This window comes from Procambarus clarkii, chromosome 10 (genome assembly GCF_040958095.1).
Source record: "Procambarus clarkii isolate CNS0578487 chromosome 10, FALCON_Pclarkii_2.0, whole genome shotgun sequence".
NCBI classification, from domain to species: domain Eukaryota; kingdom Metazoa; phylum Arthropoda; class Malacostraca; order Decapoda; family Cambaridae; genus Procambarus; species Procambarus clarkii.
This window is the reverse complement of record NC_091159.1, coordinates 8,771,826-8,789,083: the sequence shown is the minus strand read 5'-3', so window position 1 is coordinate 8,789,083 and position 17,258 is coordinate 8,771,826. Positions and strand designations below refer to the sequence as shown.

The following is a 17,258-nucleotide window of genomic DNA, read 5'->3' as shown; positions in this document are numbered from 1 at the left end:
GAGCCAGGTGGTTGAGGTGTTGGTGGAGGATGCTCTGAGAGGGAGCCAGGTGGTTGAGGGGGTTGGTGGAGGATGCTCTCAGAGGGAGCCAGGTGGTTGAGGTGTTGGTGGAGGATGCTCTGAGAGGGAGCCAGGTGGTTGAGGTGTTGGTGGAGGATGCTCTCAGAGGGAGCCAGGTGGTTGAGGTGTTGGTGGAGGATGCTCTGAGAGGGAGCCAGGTGGTTGAGGTGTTGGTGGAGGATGCTCTGAGAGGGAGCCAGGTGGTTGAGGGGGTTGGTGGAGGATGCTCTGAGAGGGAGCCAGGTGGTTGAGGGGTTGGTGGAGGATGCTCTGAGAGGGAGCCAGGTGGTTGAGGTGTTGGTGGAGGATGCTCTCAGAGGGAGCCAGGTGGTTGAGGTGTTGGTGGAGGATGCTCTCAGAGGGAGCCAGGTGGTTGAGGTGTTGGTGGAGGATGCTCTCAGAGGGAGCCAGGTGGTTGAGGGGTTGGTGGAGGATGCTCTCAGAGGGAGCCAGGTGGTTGAGGGGTTGGTGGAGGATGCTCTCAGAGGGAGCCAGGTGGTTGAGGGGTTGGTGGAGGATGCTCTCAGAGGGAGCCAGGTGGTTGAGGGGTTGGTGGAGGATGCTCTCAGAGGGAGCCAGGTGGTTGAGGGGTTGGTGGAGGATGCTCTCAGAGGGAGCCAGGTGGTTGAGGGGTTGGTGGAGGATGCTCTGAGAGGGAGCCAGGTGGTTGAGGGGTTGGTGGAGGATGCTCTGAGAGGGAGCCAGGTGGTTGAGGGGTTGGTGGAGGATGCTCTGAGAGGGAGCCAGGTGGTTGAGGGGGTTGGTGGAGGATGCTCTCAGAGGGAGCCAGGTGGTTGAGATGTTGGTGGAGAATGCTCTGAGAGGGAGCCAGGTGGTTGAGGGTGTTGGTGGAGGATGCTCTCAGAGGGAGCCAGGTGGTTGAGGGTGTTGGTGGAGGATGCTCTGAGAGGGAGCCAGGTGGTTGAGGGGGTTGGTGGAGGATGCTCTGAGAGGGAGCCAGGTGGTTGAGGTGTTGGTGGAGGATGCTCTGAGAGGGAGCCAGGTGGTTGAGGTGTTGGTGGAGGATGCTCTGAGAGGGAGCCAGGTGGTTGAGGTGTTGGTGGAGGATGCTCTCAGAGGGAGCCAGGTGGTTGAGGGTGTTGGTGGAGGATGCTTTCAGAGGGAGCCAGGTGGTTGAGGGGGTTGGTGGAGGATGCTCTGAGAGGGAGCCAGGTGGTTGAGGTGTTGGTGGAGGATGCTCTGAGAGGGAGCCAGGTGGTTGAGGTGTTGGTGGAGGATGCTCTGAGAGGGAGCCAGGTGGTTGAGGGGGTTGGTGGAGGATGCTCTCAGAGGGAGCCAGGTGGTTGAGGTGTTGGTGGAGGATGCTCTGAGAGGGAGCCAGGTGGTTGAGGTGTTGGTGGAGGATGCTCTCAGAGGGAGCCAGGTGGTTGAGGTGTTGGTGGAGGATGCTCTGAGAGGGAGCCAGGTGGTTGAGGTGTTGGTGGAGGATGCTCTGAGAGGGAGCCAGGTGGTTGAGGGGGTTGGTGGAGGATGCTCTGAGAGGGAGCCAGGTGGTTGAGGGGTTGGTGGAGGATGCTCTGAGAGGGAGCCAGGTGGTTGAGGTGTTGGTGGAGGATGCTCTCAGAGGGAGCCAGGTGGTTGAGGTGTTGGTGGAGGATGCTCTCAGAGGGAGCCAGGTGGTTGAGGTGTTGGTGGAGGATGCTCTCAGAGGGAGCCAGGTGGTTGAGGGGTTGGTGGAGGATGCTCTCAGAGGGAGCCAGGTGGTTGAGGGGTTGGTGGAGGATGCTCTCAGAGGGAGCCAGGTGGTTGAGGGGTTGGTGGAGGATGCTCTCAGAGGGAGCCAGGTGGTTGAGGGGTTGGTGGAGGATGCTCTCAGAGGGAGCCAGGTGGTTGAGGGGTTGGTGGAGGATGCTCTCAGAGGGAGCCAGGTGGTTGAGGGGTTGGTGGAGGATGCTCTGAGAGGGAGCCAGGTGGTTGAGGGGTTGGTGGAGGATGCTCTGAGAGGGAGCCAGGTGGTTGAGGGGTTGGTGGAGGATGCTCTGAGAGGGAGCCAGGTGGTTGAGGGGTTGGTGGAGGATGCTCTGAGAGGGAGCCAGGTGGTTGAGGGGGTTGGTGGAGGATGCTCTGAGAGGGAGCCAGGTGGTTGAGGGGGTTGGTGGAGGATGCTCTGAGAGGGAGCCAGGTGGTTGAGGTGTTGGTGGAGGATGCTCTGAGAGGGAGCCAGGTGGTTGAGGTGTTGGTGGAGGATGCTCTGAGAGGGAGCCAGGTGGTTGAGGGGGTTGGTGGAGGATGCTCTGAGAGGGAGCCAGGTGGTTGAGGTGTTGGTGGAGGATGCTCTGAGAGGGAGCCAGGTGGTTAAGGGGGTTGGTGGAGGATGCTCTGAGAGGGAGCCAGGTGGTTGAGGTGTTGGTGGAGGATGCTCTGAGAGGGAGCCAGGTGGTTGAGGGGGTTGGTGGAGGATGCTCTGAGAGGGAGCCAGGTGGTTGAGGTGTTGGTGGAGGATGCTCTGAGAGGGAGCCAGGTGGTTGAGGTGTTGGTGGAGGATGCTCTCAGAGGGAGCCAGGTGGTTGAGGTGTTGGTGGAGGATGCTCTGAGAGGGAGCCAGGTGGTTGAGGGGTTGGTGGAGGATGCTCTGAGAGGGAGCCAGGTGGTTGAGGTGTTGGTGGAGGATGCTCTCAGAGGGAGCCAGGTGGTTGAGGTGTTGGTGGAGGATGCTCTGAGAGGGAGCCAGGTGGTTGAGGTGTTGGTGGAGGATGCTCTCAGAGGGAGCCAGGTGGTTGAGGTGTTGGTGGAGGATGCTCTCAGAGGGAGCCAGGTGGTTGAGGGGTTGGTGGAGGATGCTCTCAGAGGGAGCCAGGTGGTTGAGGGGTTGGTGGAGGATGCTCTCAGAGGGAGCCAGGTGGTTGAGGGGTTGGTGGAGGATGCTCTCAGAGGGAGCCAGGTGGTTGAGGGGTTGGTGGAGGATGCTCTCAGAGGGAGCCAGGTGGTTGAGGGGTTGGTGGAGGATGCTCTCAGAGGGAGCCAGGTGGTTGAGGGGGTTGGTGGAGGATGCTCTGAGAGGGAGCCAGGTGGTTGAGGTGTTGGTGAAGGATGCTCTCAGAGGGAGCCAGGTGGTTGAGGGGTTGGTGGAGGATGCTCTGAGAGGGAGCCAGGTGGTTGAGGTGTTGGTGAAGGATGCTCTCAGAGGGAGCCAGGTGGTTGAGGTGTTGGTGAAGGATGCTCTCAGAGGGAGCCAGGTGGTTGAGGTGTTGGTGAAGGATGCTCTCAGAGGGAGCCAGGTGGTTGAGGTGTTGGTGGAGGATGCTCTGAGAGGGAGCCAGGTGGTTGAGGTGTTGGTGGAGTAAGGTGAGTGTTGTGACAACACGTCGGGCCGACCTCGCTATGCATGTCTGGCGCGCCATAAGATAAGGGGTTCTCTCTGTTTACAAGTTAAGGGGTCCGCGTCGGGGGTGTCGCCTGTCCTAGTGGTTTACGATCTTCACTGTCTGGACGTTGCAACAACTTCATATATATTTTCTTTTTAGAAATGCTTTAATATAATGATACTTTAAATTGAGTTTTTTTTTTAAGTTACGTTAAACTGTATTATTTAAGTTAATTTTTTTACAGTTTTTATTATGAACTCCAAACCTTTTGGCGTTCATAATAAATGTTTTGGGTTAGAGTAGAGCTATTACAGCGTTATATAATAGGCCTAGCTGCCGAGTCCTCATCTTGTATTATTTAAATTTGAAGCTAAGAGCTTGGCTTATAAATATCGCCGAATCTCCACGTCATAGGCTTGACTTTTTGTTATATTGCCTGTGTCCAGATATTAAATCCCCCGTAGGCCATGCCCCGTAGGCCTAGTTATACATTATTAAACCGAAGTAGGCCCGGGAGTCTTCGTTGCAGGAGTGTCTTGTAAATAACAGATTATACACCTTAAGCAGTCCCTGTGGCGCAGTGGTAAAACACTCGCCCGACGCTTCGCGACCTCTTTGGCCTGGGTTCGTATCCTGGCTGGAGAGGATTGACTTGGCGCCAATCCTCAACTGTAGCCTCTGTTCACCCAGCAGTGAATGGGTACCTGGTTGTTAGACGATTTGGCGGGTCGTGTTCCGGGGAACATTAGGATGAAGGACCTGCCCGAAACGCTCTGCGTGCTGGTGACTGTACACGACTGTTAGGTCTCTTGTATATAAGGGTCCCCGGTAGTACAGTCGGGTTCGTTCTCGACGCACAATCGAGAATTCCAGGTTCGAATTCCGGGCGGGACACAAATGGTTAAACACATTTCCTTTCACCTAATGCTACTGTTTACCTAGCAGTAATTAGATACTCAGGAGTTAGTCAGCTTGTTATGGGGTTGTATCCTGGGCGGGGTCAGTAATTCGGCCTTGGGGAGGGGGGGGGGCCTTGATAAAAGCCAAACGTGTATGAATGCACACTGGCTTCCTGTCCCCTGACCCAGTGAATTATTATTATTATTATATACTAGCAGTACCCGGCCACGCATTGCTGTGGCGGCAACACATGTGCGTTGTTGAGCCACAGTAACATTCCCTGGAGTCACAGTTACAGCCCCGCTCCTGTGCCAGGTAAGTCCACTGCGGGCTCACCATAGCCCGTGCTACTTGGAACTTTTTGTTCCCCTTAGCTGAATCTATAACAACAACAACCTTCCCTGTCCCCCAGTCCTCCCCACCATTACTCCCCTCTCCCGTCCCCCCCACCATTCCCTACTCCACCATCCCCTCTTCCTTCCCACCATGCCCCACTCTCCTGTCCCTTTGTCCTCCCCAGCATTCTCCATTCCCCCATCCCCTCGTCCCCACCATCCCAAACTCCCCCATCCCCTCGTCCTCCCCACCATTCCCCACTCCCTCGTCTGATGCCTTCCCAAATGGTCTGATGTTCCCATCAGAAAATAGGGAACATCAAGTGATCTGATGTTCCCATCACTGAAATATAAGAAAAACAGTTAAAAAATGAAAGGAAGATATGAAAAAATAAACAATAAACTATACTCATCAAATGAACGGTATGGTAAACAACACAGCTCAATTCCAACGCAATTCACGCAAAATAATTAAATCAAAATGAAAATAAATAAAAATCTATGAAAATTCAATTTATCAATGCAATCAGAAACATTGAAATGAAATTGTAACATATTTAGTATAGCATGTGTGTTGCTCTTACATGCAACAGATGGCGCTGTTTTTCAAGAAAAGCATAGTTTTACCTGTCACAGGTGTGGCATCTATCTTGAGGTTATCTTGAGATGATTTCGGGGCTTTGTGTCCCCGCGGCCCGGTCCTTGACCAGGCCTCCACCCCCAGGAAGCAGCCCGTGACAGCTGACTAACTCCCAGGTACCTATTTACTGCTAGGTAACAGGGGCATTCAGGGTGAGAGAAACTTTGCCCATTTGTTTCTGCCTCGTGCGGGAATCGAACCCGCGCCACAGAATTACGAGTCCTGCGCGCTATCCACCAGGCTACGAGGCCCCTCTATACTTATACTTACGAAATGAACGGTATGGTAAACAACACAGCTCAATTCCAACACAATGTCATACATAATAATTAAATAAAAAATTAAATAAATCGAAATCTGTGAAAATAAAATTTATCAATGCAATCGGAAACACTGAAATGGAATTCGTGACATATTTAGTATAGCGCGCATGTTGCTGTTATGTGCAGCAGAACGCTGTTATATGACACCTGGACCGATGGTACAATCCTGAACCTAGAACAGAAAACACAACACCACCCAATAAAATTATATTACAAATCAACTATGCACAGTGAACATAAATAATAAGAAAGAATAATGAAGGAAATAATCCGTAAAGGAGTAAAAAGCATTACTCCTGACCAAAACAGAGACCTGATCATATTCTACAAAACAAAGAAGACTACCGACCTCATTAAAAACAGGTCGAAGCCGACGGGGAATCTTTACAGCAGTCAAACATTGTCTACGTGTACTCCTGCTCCCACGAAGGATGTAACCTTTAATCTTTTTTTTTTTTTTTTTTTTTTTGAGATATATACAAGAGTTGTTACATTCTTGTACAGCCACTAGTACGCGTAGCGTTTCGGGCAAGTCCTTAATCCTATGGTCCCTGGAATACGATCCCCTGCCGCGAAGAATCGTTTTTTCATCCAAGTACACATTTTACTGTTGCGTTAAACAGAGGCTACAGTTAAGGAATTGCGCCCAGTAAATCCTCCCCGGCCAGGATACGAACCCATGACATAGCGCTCGCGGAACGCCAGGCGAGTGTCTTACCACTACACCACGGAGACTGCAATCTAAGTTCATAGGTATGACGTCGACCAAGCTGACGAGGCGTTTGACCTGTCATCTTCAATCCTGTGCTCCCAGAAATCAGACAAGCCCATGACATCACCCTAACAAGAGAAATGCTGAATAAGAACACCTGTATAATAGACAGAACCCAAGATGTAAGAAGATTATTGTTACGGCCCTCTCGGGTCGCAACTGGGTTCTTACTCTGATGTTGTTAGAGGAAGGGTATCTGGCCCCAAGCCAGTAGTGGCTTTCAAGGGATGTGATCCACAACGCAAGTAAATTAAAAGGGGAAGGGAAATAAAGTCAAAAACTTAATATAATATAATGATCACCGTCACCAATAAATATATATAAAGGATTACACGTGGGGGGGGGTATAAACACTATAATACACTGTCGTCTTCTTCTGAAGACCCTGGATCCTCTCGGTGCCAAGCTCTCGGTGCTCTCGTGGCCTCACGACGAATCCTTCGAGAAGCTGAGTCTACCCCGGCCACAGGTCAGCCAAAACACAGTTCCACTGGGGGCACCGCCGTGGAGGCCGTCAACCACAAGTCCAGCAGATGGCTGGCAGGTTCCGAATCAGCAACGCTGGTTAGGCCACTCCACGAGCGATACTAGGGTAGCGCCCTAGTTAGGAGCCTCGTGTGATACCACAGATCACTCTCCTTTCCGCAATACCCCAGTGGTTAAGCGTCTCCACCAGCCAGTCCCGGGTATGACAATCCTTCAACTGCCGCTTCACAGGCAGGGTAACACCACAGTGTTCATCCGGGAGGCGACTCACAGCTGCTGCAGCAAAACACTTGGTGTCGAGACGGCTGCCTTGGGTAGACTGACTCAACTTCCCTTACAGCAGTCCCAGGTCGACTCTGTAAGCAGACACGTCATCAGTAACAGGGACACACAAAAGCACCTCACTTACAGGCTCAGACCCAAACGCCCGACGTATCCACTCCATAGATGGCGTTGTTGTCTGAGCACCACCTCACCAGAGGTAAGCAGTGGCTGTGTGGTAAGCTGAACAGGACTGGAAACTGGCCCTTGTGGCCAGTACACCTCGTCCTCACCAGGTGTCGTCGTCCATTTGGAGGGGGTTTCGGGAGCTGACCCACAGATGGCGTGGTCGTCACTGCTCCAGGCTCGGACGCTGGATTCGGGTCCGTAACAATTACAAATTCTTGAAGCAATCCGCATAAAAATAGAACAACCCACCATGAATACTCAAATTACGGAACTATTTACTAAACCCACCACGAGAGTAAGAACAAGACCAGAACGTGAAGATGCCAACACAGAAGACACTACTCGACAAACAGCGCCCACTACGCTTGATTAATCTTTGTGTGTATCCTATTTAGCCTTCTGATCCTCAGCTTCTTTTCTCCTTTATTTATTACTCTTATGTTTACTCAATGTATTCCCACTGTTTACACCTGACCCCATTGTTCTATCCATTTGTATTCACTATTAGTATCCACTATTAGTATAAAATATAGCGTTCTGTACTGTAACATCACTTGAGAATGAACCATGTAGGTTCGAAACGTCGTGCAAATTTATAATAGGTGTAATACATTCTACAGTTAGTCACTTCTTTTTCTTCACCTTGAAAACGAACATGACTTTTGAGGAAATCTTCCAGCTGAACCCTGATGCAAAAGCACTAGTAAGAGAGATAGAAGCCCTAACTCAGAAAATAGTTAATACGGGATATGCTGTCATATTCAATGAGACATATATATATATATATATATATATATATATATATATATATATATATATATATATATATATATATATATATATATATATATATATATATATATATATATATGTCGTACCTAATAGCCAGAACGCACTTCTCAGCCTACTATGCAAGGCCCGATTTGCCTAATAAGCCAAGTTTTCATGAATTAATATATTTTCTCAAATTTTTTTCTTATGAAATGATAAAGCTACCCATTTCATTATGTATGAGGTCAATTTTTTTTTATTGGAGTTAAAATTGACGTAGATATATGACCGAACCTAACCAACCCTACCTAACCTAACCTAACCTATCTTTATAGGTTAGGTTAGGTTAGGTAGCCGAAAAAGTTAGGTTAGGTTAGGTTAGGTAGGTTAGGTAGTCGAAAAACAATTAATTCATGAAAACTTGGCTTATTAGGCAAATTGGGCCTTGCATAGTAGGCTGAGAAGTGCGTTCTGGCTACTAGGTACGACATATATATATATATATATATATATATATATATATATATATGTCGTACCTAGTAGCCAGAACTCACTTCTCAGCCTACTATTCAAGGCCCGATTTGCCTAATAAGCCAAGTTTTCCTGAATTAATATATTTACTATAATTTTTTTCTTATGAAATGATAAAGCAACCCTTTTCTCTATGTATGAGGTCAATTTTGTTTTATTAGAGTTAAAATTAACGTAGATATATGACCGAACCTAACCAACCCTACCTAACCTAACCTAACCTATATTTATAGGTAAGGTTAGGTTAGGTAGCCAAAAAAAGCTAGGTTAGGTTAGGTTAGGTAGGTTAGGTTGACGAAAAACATTAATTCATGAAAACTTGGCTTATTAGGCAAATCGGGCCTTGAATAGTAGGCTGAGAAGTGCGTTCTGGCTATTAGGTACGACATATATATATATATATATATATATATATATATATATATATATATATATATATATATATATATATATATATATATATATATACATGTACATATATATATACATGTACATATATATATATATATATATATATATATATATATATATATATATATATATATATATATATGTACATGACCAAGCTGACGAGGCGTTTGACCTGTCATCTTCAATCCAGTAAGTAATATATATATATATATATATATATATATATATATATATATATATATATATATATATATATATATATAATTGAAAAATCACACCCCAGAAGTGGCTCGAACCCATACTGCCAGGAGCACTATGCATCTGGTGTACTGGGCACCTAATCCACTCGACCATCACGACTGGACAAAAGCTGATGGTAGCCTAGGCTATTTGCCCATCAGCCCGCCGGCACTCTGATGGTAATCTTGGGCATAGTATTTTATCAAATCACCTCATTCTATGTGGTGATACCATCAGCTTTTGTCCGCTCGTGATGGTCGAGTAGAGTTTCACGCTTTTATAAAATTTCCATTTCTCACTTTCTCACGCTTTTATAATATTTCAATTTAAAAAATTGAATTGAATTAGCTTCAACGACTTTACGTCTAACGTATTCCATTTATTGACAGCTCTTGACACTGAAAAAGTTCTTTCTGACGTCCCTGTGACTATTTGCATCTCGAGTTTCCATCTATGACCCCTCGTTCTGCTGTTCCTCCATGGATTAAGATACGCCATTCTCTGGAGTTTGTAGAAAAATATACGAATTAAGATATTTTGTACTTTGTGACATATGAAGAGAACGGAATGCCAGTCAACCTTAATATTTTTGTTACTAAAGCCATTTACATTATAGCTTTCAATTTTGAAATTCATTGTTTACATCTGTGGCCATAGACTTGTCTGTGATGCTCTGGATGCTGGTGAACAGAGACGGTGAGGTGTTTCACTGTTTAAACGTTTATTGTGAACATTTGAACAGTGAACATTTGACAGTAAATGTTCATTGTGAACATTTGAACAGTGAACAGATGTTCACTGTTTCTGCCCGAAACGCTGCGCGTACTAGTGGCTTTACAAGAATGTAATTACTATGCTATGAAGAATGTAATTACTATGCTATGTATCCTCACAATCCCAATGTACCTTCTGGTATATATATAAATAAATAAATAAAAATAAATTAACACAGCTTCAGGCGATCCTCAAGTACCGGCTTGTGTCTAGTTCCATCCATCTAAACTTAATTTTGACACTATATCCATAGGCTTTCTAAAACCTTCGATATGTCACATCTGAGGAGATTTTTAAGGCAGATAGTCAAACAGAGATTGATTGACACGCACAAAGACATACACACATCTATTATTTTTATGTGTTTACACCCTAATATGCAAATGCGTACTTGATTTGATCTTTTCCGTCAGGAAGCCGCCACTAGTGCATCTGTGTATCCTTTTAAATTTCTCTAAATTTATCTAAATCTTTTGCAAAGACAGCATGGCAAAATGTTTAAGGTTTTATGTTTGGGGAAATAAATATCACTTTCTGCTACCACTTAAACTTAATTGTATGTGAGTTCTGGCAGGTGTTTTTCTTATCCCTCCACCACCTAACTTTTATCTTGTCTTCTCATCCTTACTGCCTATTTAACCCCTGCCAGTCCCTAACCCCTAGCCCCTAACCCTCACCTCCTCTACCCTTCTTGCCAGCTACGCCAGAGGACCGGTCCTAGTCATGAGGATAGAAGGCGTGGGTAGATCACCTCTCTTTCGACCTTCTGCAGGTTGGACCGGTCCTTCTGCGTCTCAGTGTGGTCCGCGGACGACCTGCCCTCCCATCGTTCCTATCCCCCAGGGGATCACAAAGTCCTTGACTTACTCGACTTACAACTGTGGTTCCTTCAGGCGTAATGTTTCCACGTGTTCGCTCCCTTTCCCTTGATCAAGGGCTTGTCACCTGTACACATTTTGAGATACATATTTGGGAAACAAATGCGGGGTATTAATACGACAATTTGAAGTTCCACGGAACTCTTACCTTTGACGGGGCATCTGAAGGGATGGGAACATCTGAAGGGATGGGAACATCTAAAGTGACTGGAATACCTAAAGTGACTAGATGTTCCACTCACTTTAGATATTCCAAAGTGACTGGAACACAAAGTGACTGGAACATCTAAAGTGACCGGAACACATAAAGTGACAACTATCTTTAAAATTATTAGTATCTCTAAATTAACAGAACCTTTGAAGGCATAAAAACCAATAAAGGAAAAGGAAGCTCCAAAGTTACAGTAACTTCATCAATTATATAATCATGTGAACTTATAGGAACCTCTGACGTTAAAGATGTCTAAAAAGACCCGTTGAGGTTACTGGATTCTTTAAAAATATATGAACCTCAAGCAACTCTAACCTCCCAAGGAACTCATATCTTTAAAGAGACCCAGGCCTCTTAATTGCAACAACCCCTAAAGTTGCAGGAAACTATGGAGTCACAGAACCTCTTACAAAAGCCTTTGAAAGTTACAAAAGCCTCTGAAAGTTACAAAAGCCTCTGAAAGTTACAAAAGCCTCTGAAAGTTACAAAAGCCTCTGAAGTTACAAAAACCTCTGAAATTACAAAAACCTCTAAAGTTACGAAAAAATTGAAAAAAAAACATGCCCCGAGAGGCGAGTTTATTGGGCAGCGCCACTCATCCTGTGAGTGGACACACCGCCATAGCAGCATGTACAACACTCCCCAACAGGAAAAAAATCCGCTGGGTTGTTCATCCTGTCACTTGTACCCAGACACAGCTGGGACTTGCTTAACTGTCTCAAGTGAACAGCTCCTTAAACCAGAAGATTAACATCTGTCAACTCATAAAAACGTACGTTATATTGCGGGTGCAAAATGGGAAAATCTTTTAAGAACAGTATCAATTTGACAAATAGTGTTTTCCTAACTTAAACAATGTGGCGTTTATTATTCTACACATATTTCTAATGTCTCTCAGGTGTTCACATTCACGTAGATAGTGGTCAAGGCGGTGTCCATCACTCTCATCACAGATTCTGCAATTCCGCTGATCAACTGTTGTTTCCATTCCGAATCTATATGGATATTTGTATCCAAGACGAATTCTCGGTATTACTGATTCTCTCCCACAGCCACCTCCTCTTCGTCCATTATGATTGGGATTGCCAGCCGCAACCATGTTGTACCATCTTACAGATTCACTGGTTTGTGCTTCTATCCTCCTTTCCTCAATTACCTTGCCACGGTGATGTTACAAAAGCCTCTGGAGTTACAAAAGCCTCTGGAGTTACAAAAGCCTCTGGAGTTACAAAAGCCTCTGGAGTTACAAAAGCCCCTGGAGTTACAAAAGCCTCTTGAGTTACAAAAGCCTTTTGAGTTACAAAAGCCTCTGGAGTTACAAAAGCCCCTGGAGTTACAAAAGCCCCTGGAGTTACAAAAGCCCCTGGAGTTACAAAAGCTCCTGTTGTTACAAAAGTGTGTGAGGTTGAGAGGGCGGAGTGTGTGCCAACTGCCGTACCTGGACTCTACTTGGGTGCGGTGTTTATGGTGATCTTGATAACGGCCCATAACAACTGCACACGTGGCCTCCGGAACACCAGGCAGCCTCATGTATTCTTTCCTATTTTCTCTTGTTTCTCTCTTCTTACGTCTGTCTCTCTCTGTCTCTTGTTTGGCATCATGTCTCGTTCATTTTAATCAGAAGGTTCACGTCGTCAGTGTGTGTAGAAGTGGTTGGTGGTTGTCTCAGTAGTGGAAGCTATGAAGGGGTGATGGTAGCTGTGAAGGTCCTGGTGGTATCAGCAGCCTCACTGATGGCAGACTTAGAGACAACAGTGACGTTCGTTGCATCAGCAGAGGTCAGCCGATTCCCGCATGTGCGTCATCACCCATAGGTCTCCAGGCGCGGTTGCTACAGAGTCTGGCTGTGTGCGTTAGGGTGGGAGGGGCAGTTAAGAAGAGTGAGGGGGAAATTAATGGGAAGGAGAGGAGTTAAGGAGTGGGAGGGAAAGTAACACAAGGGAGAGAAGTTAGGGTGAAAGGCGGAAATGATAAAGGAATGAGGTGGGGACCTTGAAAAAACAAATGGTATTCTAGCCTGGGGCCGCCTTTCCTGTGGCTGGCCAGGGCGTCCTAACGGTCACATATTGCGTCTCACAGCCGGAGGAAGGCACTGAAGAAGGATGGAGACCTGCCAGGGGAGGAGGAAGGTTACTGTGTGCTGGGGACGGCCATCAGGAACATACAGGAAAACGAAGAAATGTGAAATGGTTGCATCTATGAACGCCCGACAGCAGCTCATAGAAGGACATTTTTTCATGAACAGCCAAATAACATTGTTGAAAACATAAAATAATTAAACCAAAACCAAAGTGTCGAACAAAAAATCTGACGATCATAACGCACACGTAAACTAGCCGTTAGTTTGAGTCTCCGATGGTGCACGTAAATGATTGATATATATATATATATATATATATTTGAGTGAGGTGGGAAGGGTGATGTGGCATTAACACAAGACAGAACAGGAGGGGATATTAATAGGGTATTAAAAGTATCAACACAAGACAGAACAGAAACAATGGGTATTGAATAGAAGTGTTTGTAGAAAGCCTATTGGTCCATATTTCTTGATGCTTCTATATTGGAGCGGAGTCTTGAGGTGGGTAGAATATAGTTGTGCAAACTATACTCAAACTAGTTGTGCAAACTATAGTTGCACAACTATATTCTACCCACCTCAAGACTCCGCTCCAATATAGAAGCATCAAGAAATATGGACCAATAGGCTTTCTACAAACACTTCTATTCAATACCCATTGTTTCTGTTCTGTCTTGTGTTGATACTTTTAATACCCTATTAATATCCCCTCCTGTTCTGTCTTGTGTTAATGCCACATCACCCTTCCCACCTCACTCAAATGTAGATATAAAATCAGATATATATATATATATATATATATATATATATATATATATATATATATATATATATATATATATATATATATGTCGTACCTAGTAGCCAGAACGCACTTTTCAGCCTACTATGAAAGGCCCGATTTGCCTAATAAGCCAAGTTCTCCTGAATTAATATATTTTCTCTAATTTTTTTCTTATGAAATGATAAAGCTACCCATTTCAGTATGTATGAGGTCAATTTTTTTTATTGGAGTTAAAATTAACGTAGATATATGACCAAACTTATCCAACCCTACCTAACCTAACCTAACCTATTTCATGTTCTAACCTAACCTATTTCCTTTCGTGTTCTGTCTTGTGTTGATGAATTTAATACCCTATTAAATACCACCTCACCCCATCCACCTCACTCAAATGTAGATATAAACAAATCGGAGATGTGTAAGTTCTATTCACTTGTGTATGTGTAAACTAAAGTCTTTGAAAATGTAATAAGTTTTACGAAACGCGCTCAAGTGTCGCGTCAGACTAGAAATAAAAATGAATTTTGGAGAATTGATTTTTGAATTACCACCAACAGTGAAAAGAAATGTACGAAAGATCGAGAAAATTCGTGTTAGAATTATTAATCTTACTTTTTCGGTCATATTTAATAATATATGTCTACAGGAAAGACTGCTACCAAAATATACTAATATATATATATATATATATATATATATATATATATATATATATATATATATATATATATATATTTATATATATATATATATATGTATATATATATATATATATATATATATATATATATATATATATATATATATATATATATATATATATAAACACAAATAGCTTACTGTTGTAAGCTGTTCAAATTTGTTTGTTCATTTGTTCAGCTTACTTTTGTCGTTATTTGTTATAAATTAAAGTAAAATTTATGGTTAGAAAGCAGGTACAATGCGTCCATAACTATCCTAGCAGTCGATGGACCTTAAACATTAAGAACTACACAAAATAACCTTGCAACAAGAAGATAATGTATACCATTTACGATCAGTACTGAATAAGACATCATATTAAGATCATCTATGAACGAGATTCTGAACTATGGCTCGCGCCAAATTCCCTCGAACAGCAACGGTAAGACGCCACATTTACCTGTCTCAACCTTGTACTTTGGCTCGGAGATGTGTACCCAGTCTTGCTGGAACGTACCCCACCGCTAACCCCCCCCCCCCCCCTACCTTCCTGGAGGATCAATCACAGGTCGGAGGTTTTTACGCAAAGTTATCATCTTCCTGAAGATCGAAGTACATTGAGGGACGCAACGTGTGGTTGTGGGGGTTTCTTCCGCGTCTCGGGCAGCTCACCCGCGGGACTCGAAGTGTCTCAGATATTGACGTATGAGTTTAAATTACATTGTTGGCGGCAATCTCCAGCCTCATCATAATGGGGAATATGACCACTTTTAAGAAAATAATCTTTATTTTGAGGGAGAGAGTAAGATATTGTGCGGTGGACTCCTAGTGGCCTTCTAGTGCTCTGTTGGAGGCTGTGCGCTTTATTATTTGATATTTTCTTTATTACTTTGTTGATGTATGTTTGCGGCTGTGTGCTTCATGTGTATACATATTTCTGAATACATATGCGTTTGTTTAAACATACGCGAATTACCTATCCCAGAAAAAACAATCATATACTAAAGTTGGAAAAGAAACTCAGATTAGAGAGGTATTGAGTCATTATGTAACATTATTTAGCTAGAATCGCCACCGAACCTCCTATCTCTATCCCTCATTCCTCCTGCCTCTTCCCCCCCCCCCCTCCCATCCTATCCCGCTGATCCACACCCGTCCTCCTCCATCCGTTCCATCCCCTATCAGATGATTGTCGTACATCGTCCTCACAGCTCCTGGGGATGATGGATGTGCGATGATTGCCGGCCGCGTACCATGCGCCCTACACATCCTAATTAGACAAAAGATGAACAAAAGGTATTAAACAATACCTTTTGTTCATCCTAATTAGTTTCGTGGGAGCTGTGCACCTTTTTAGCAGCAGCAAAATTAGTTCCTGAAAATAACTCTTCGTGAGTTGGTGGAGATTATCAGGTTCGAGGTGAGGCTAATTTAACCCATAACAGCTATTATTATTATTATGAATTGATCATATTGATCATATTATTGTTATTTATTGCGGTGTTCATTTTTTTACATTGATTTATATGATTACTTTGTATTCACTTTAGGTATTTACACACAAACGTTACTATTTATCGCTCCATTTAATATAATTCCCATTTCACGTTGTTTTTTAGTTAATATGTGTAGACTACTGCCTCGTGTGCCTGCTGGAGCTGTTAGTGTGAGGCTCACAATACTACTTACCAACACTACTTACCTACACTACTTACCTTCACTACTTACCTACACTACTTACCAACACTACTTACCTACACTACTTACCTACACCACTTACCAACACTACTTACCTACACTACTTACCTACACTACTTACCTACACCACTTACCAACACTACTTACCTACACTACTTACCTACACCACTTACCAACACTACTTACCTACACTACTTACCTACACCACTTACCAACACTACTTACCTACACCACTTACCTACACCACTTACCTACACTACTTACCTACACCACTTACCTACACCACTTACCAACACTACTTACCTACACTACTTACCAACACTACTTACCTACACCACTTACCAACACTACTTACCTACACTACTTACCAACACTACTTACCAACACTACTTACCTACACCACTTACCAACACTACTTACCAACACTACTTACCTACACCACTTACCTACACTACTTACCTACACCACTTACCTACACTACTTACCTACACCACTTACCTACACTACTTACCAACACTACTTACCTACACCACTTACCTACACCACTTATCAACACTACTTACCTACACAACTTACCTAGTAGAGGTTGTAGGCGGAGCCTCAGTTATGATACCCGCCTTCTCTGTGGGTCGTCCCATTAATTGATTCCAGATGTCTGTTTGTCTCGTCATTTCTGCTTATAAAATGAGTAGATGGTGTACCCGGCGGTGCCCGGGTCTTCTGCAAAGAGTCGTGCCATTTAAGCTTTGGGACGACTCCTCCCTCTCCCTCACGATGCAAATCTTACATTAGAACATCCAGTGTGAATACAAGTATATGTTTTTTTTTTGTTTTTTTTTTATTAAGTTATGAGGTACATCTGCATTAGTGCAGCTACCCTAGACTATATGAAGTGGAGTACAGTGTG

At 44.5% G+C, this 17,258-nt stretch overlaps 1 protein-coding gene across 1 annotated transcript; it reads right to left on the bottom strand.

The window, feature by feature from the left end:
• Positions 1–667: 667 nt before the first annotated feature.
• Positions 668–17,022, bottom strand: LOC138363119 (uncharacterized). The gene is made up of 2 exons (XM_069322109.1): positions 16,928–17,022; positions 668–3,158 (listed from the first exon to the last, which is right to left on the bottom strand). The coding sequence occupies exons 1-2, from the start codon at positions 17,020–17,022 to the stop codon at positions 668–670; spliced, it is 2,586 nt and encodes an 861-aa protein (XP_069178210.1).
• Between the last annotated feature and the right edge of the window lie 236 nt (positions 17,023–17,258).

Bases quoted from the DNA above. Each gene is read 5' to 3' on its own strand.
- LOC138363119 (XM_069322109.1), bottom strand. From the start codon at position 17,022: ATGACGAGACAAACAGACATCTGGAATCAATTAATGGGACGACCCACA. The intron at 3,159-16,927 runs GTAAGTTGTGTA...GCTCCCTCTCAG, and splicing joins CCGCCTACAACCTCTACTAG to AGCATCCTCCACCAACCCCT.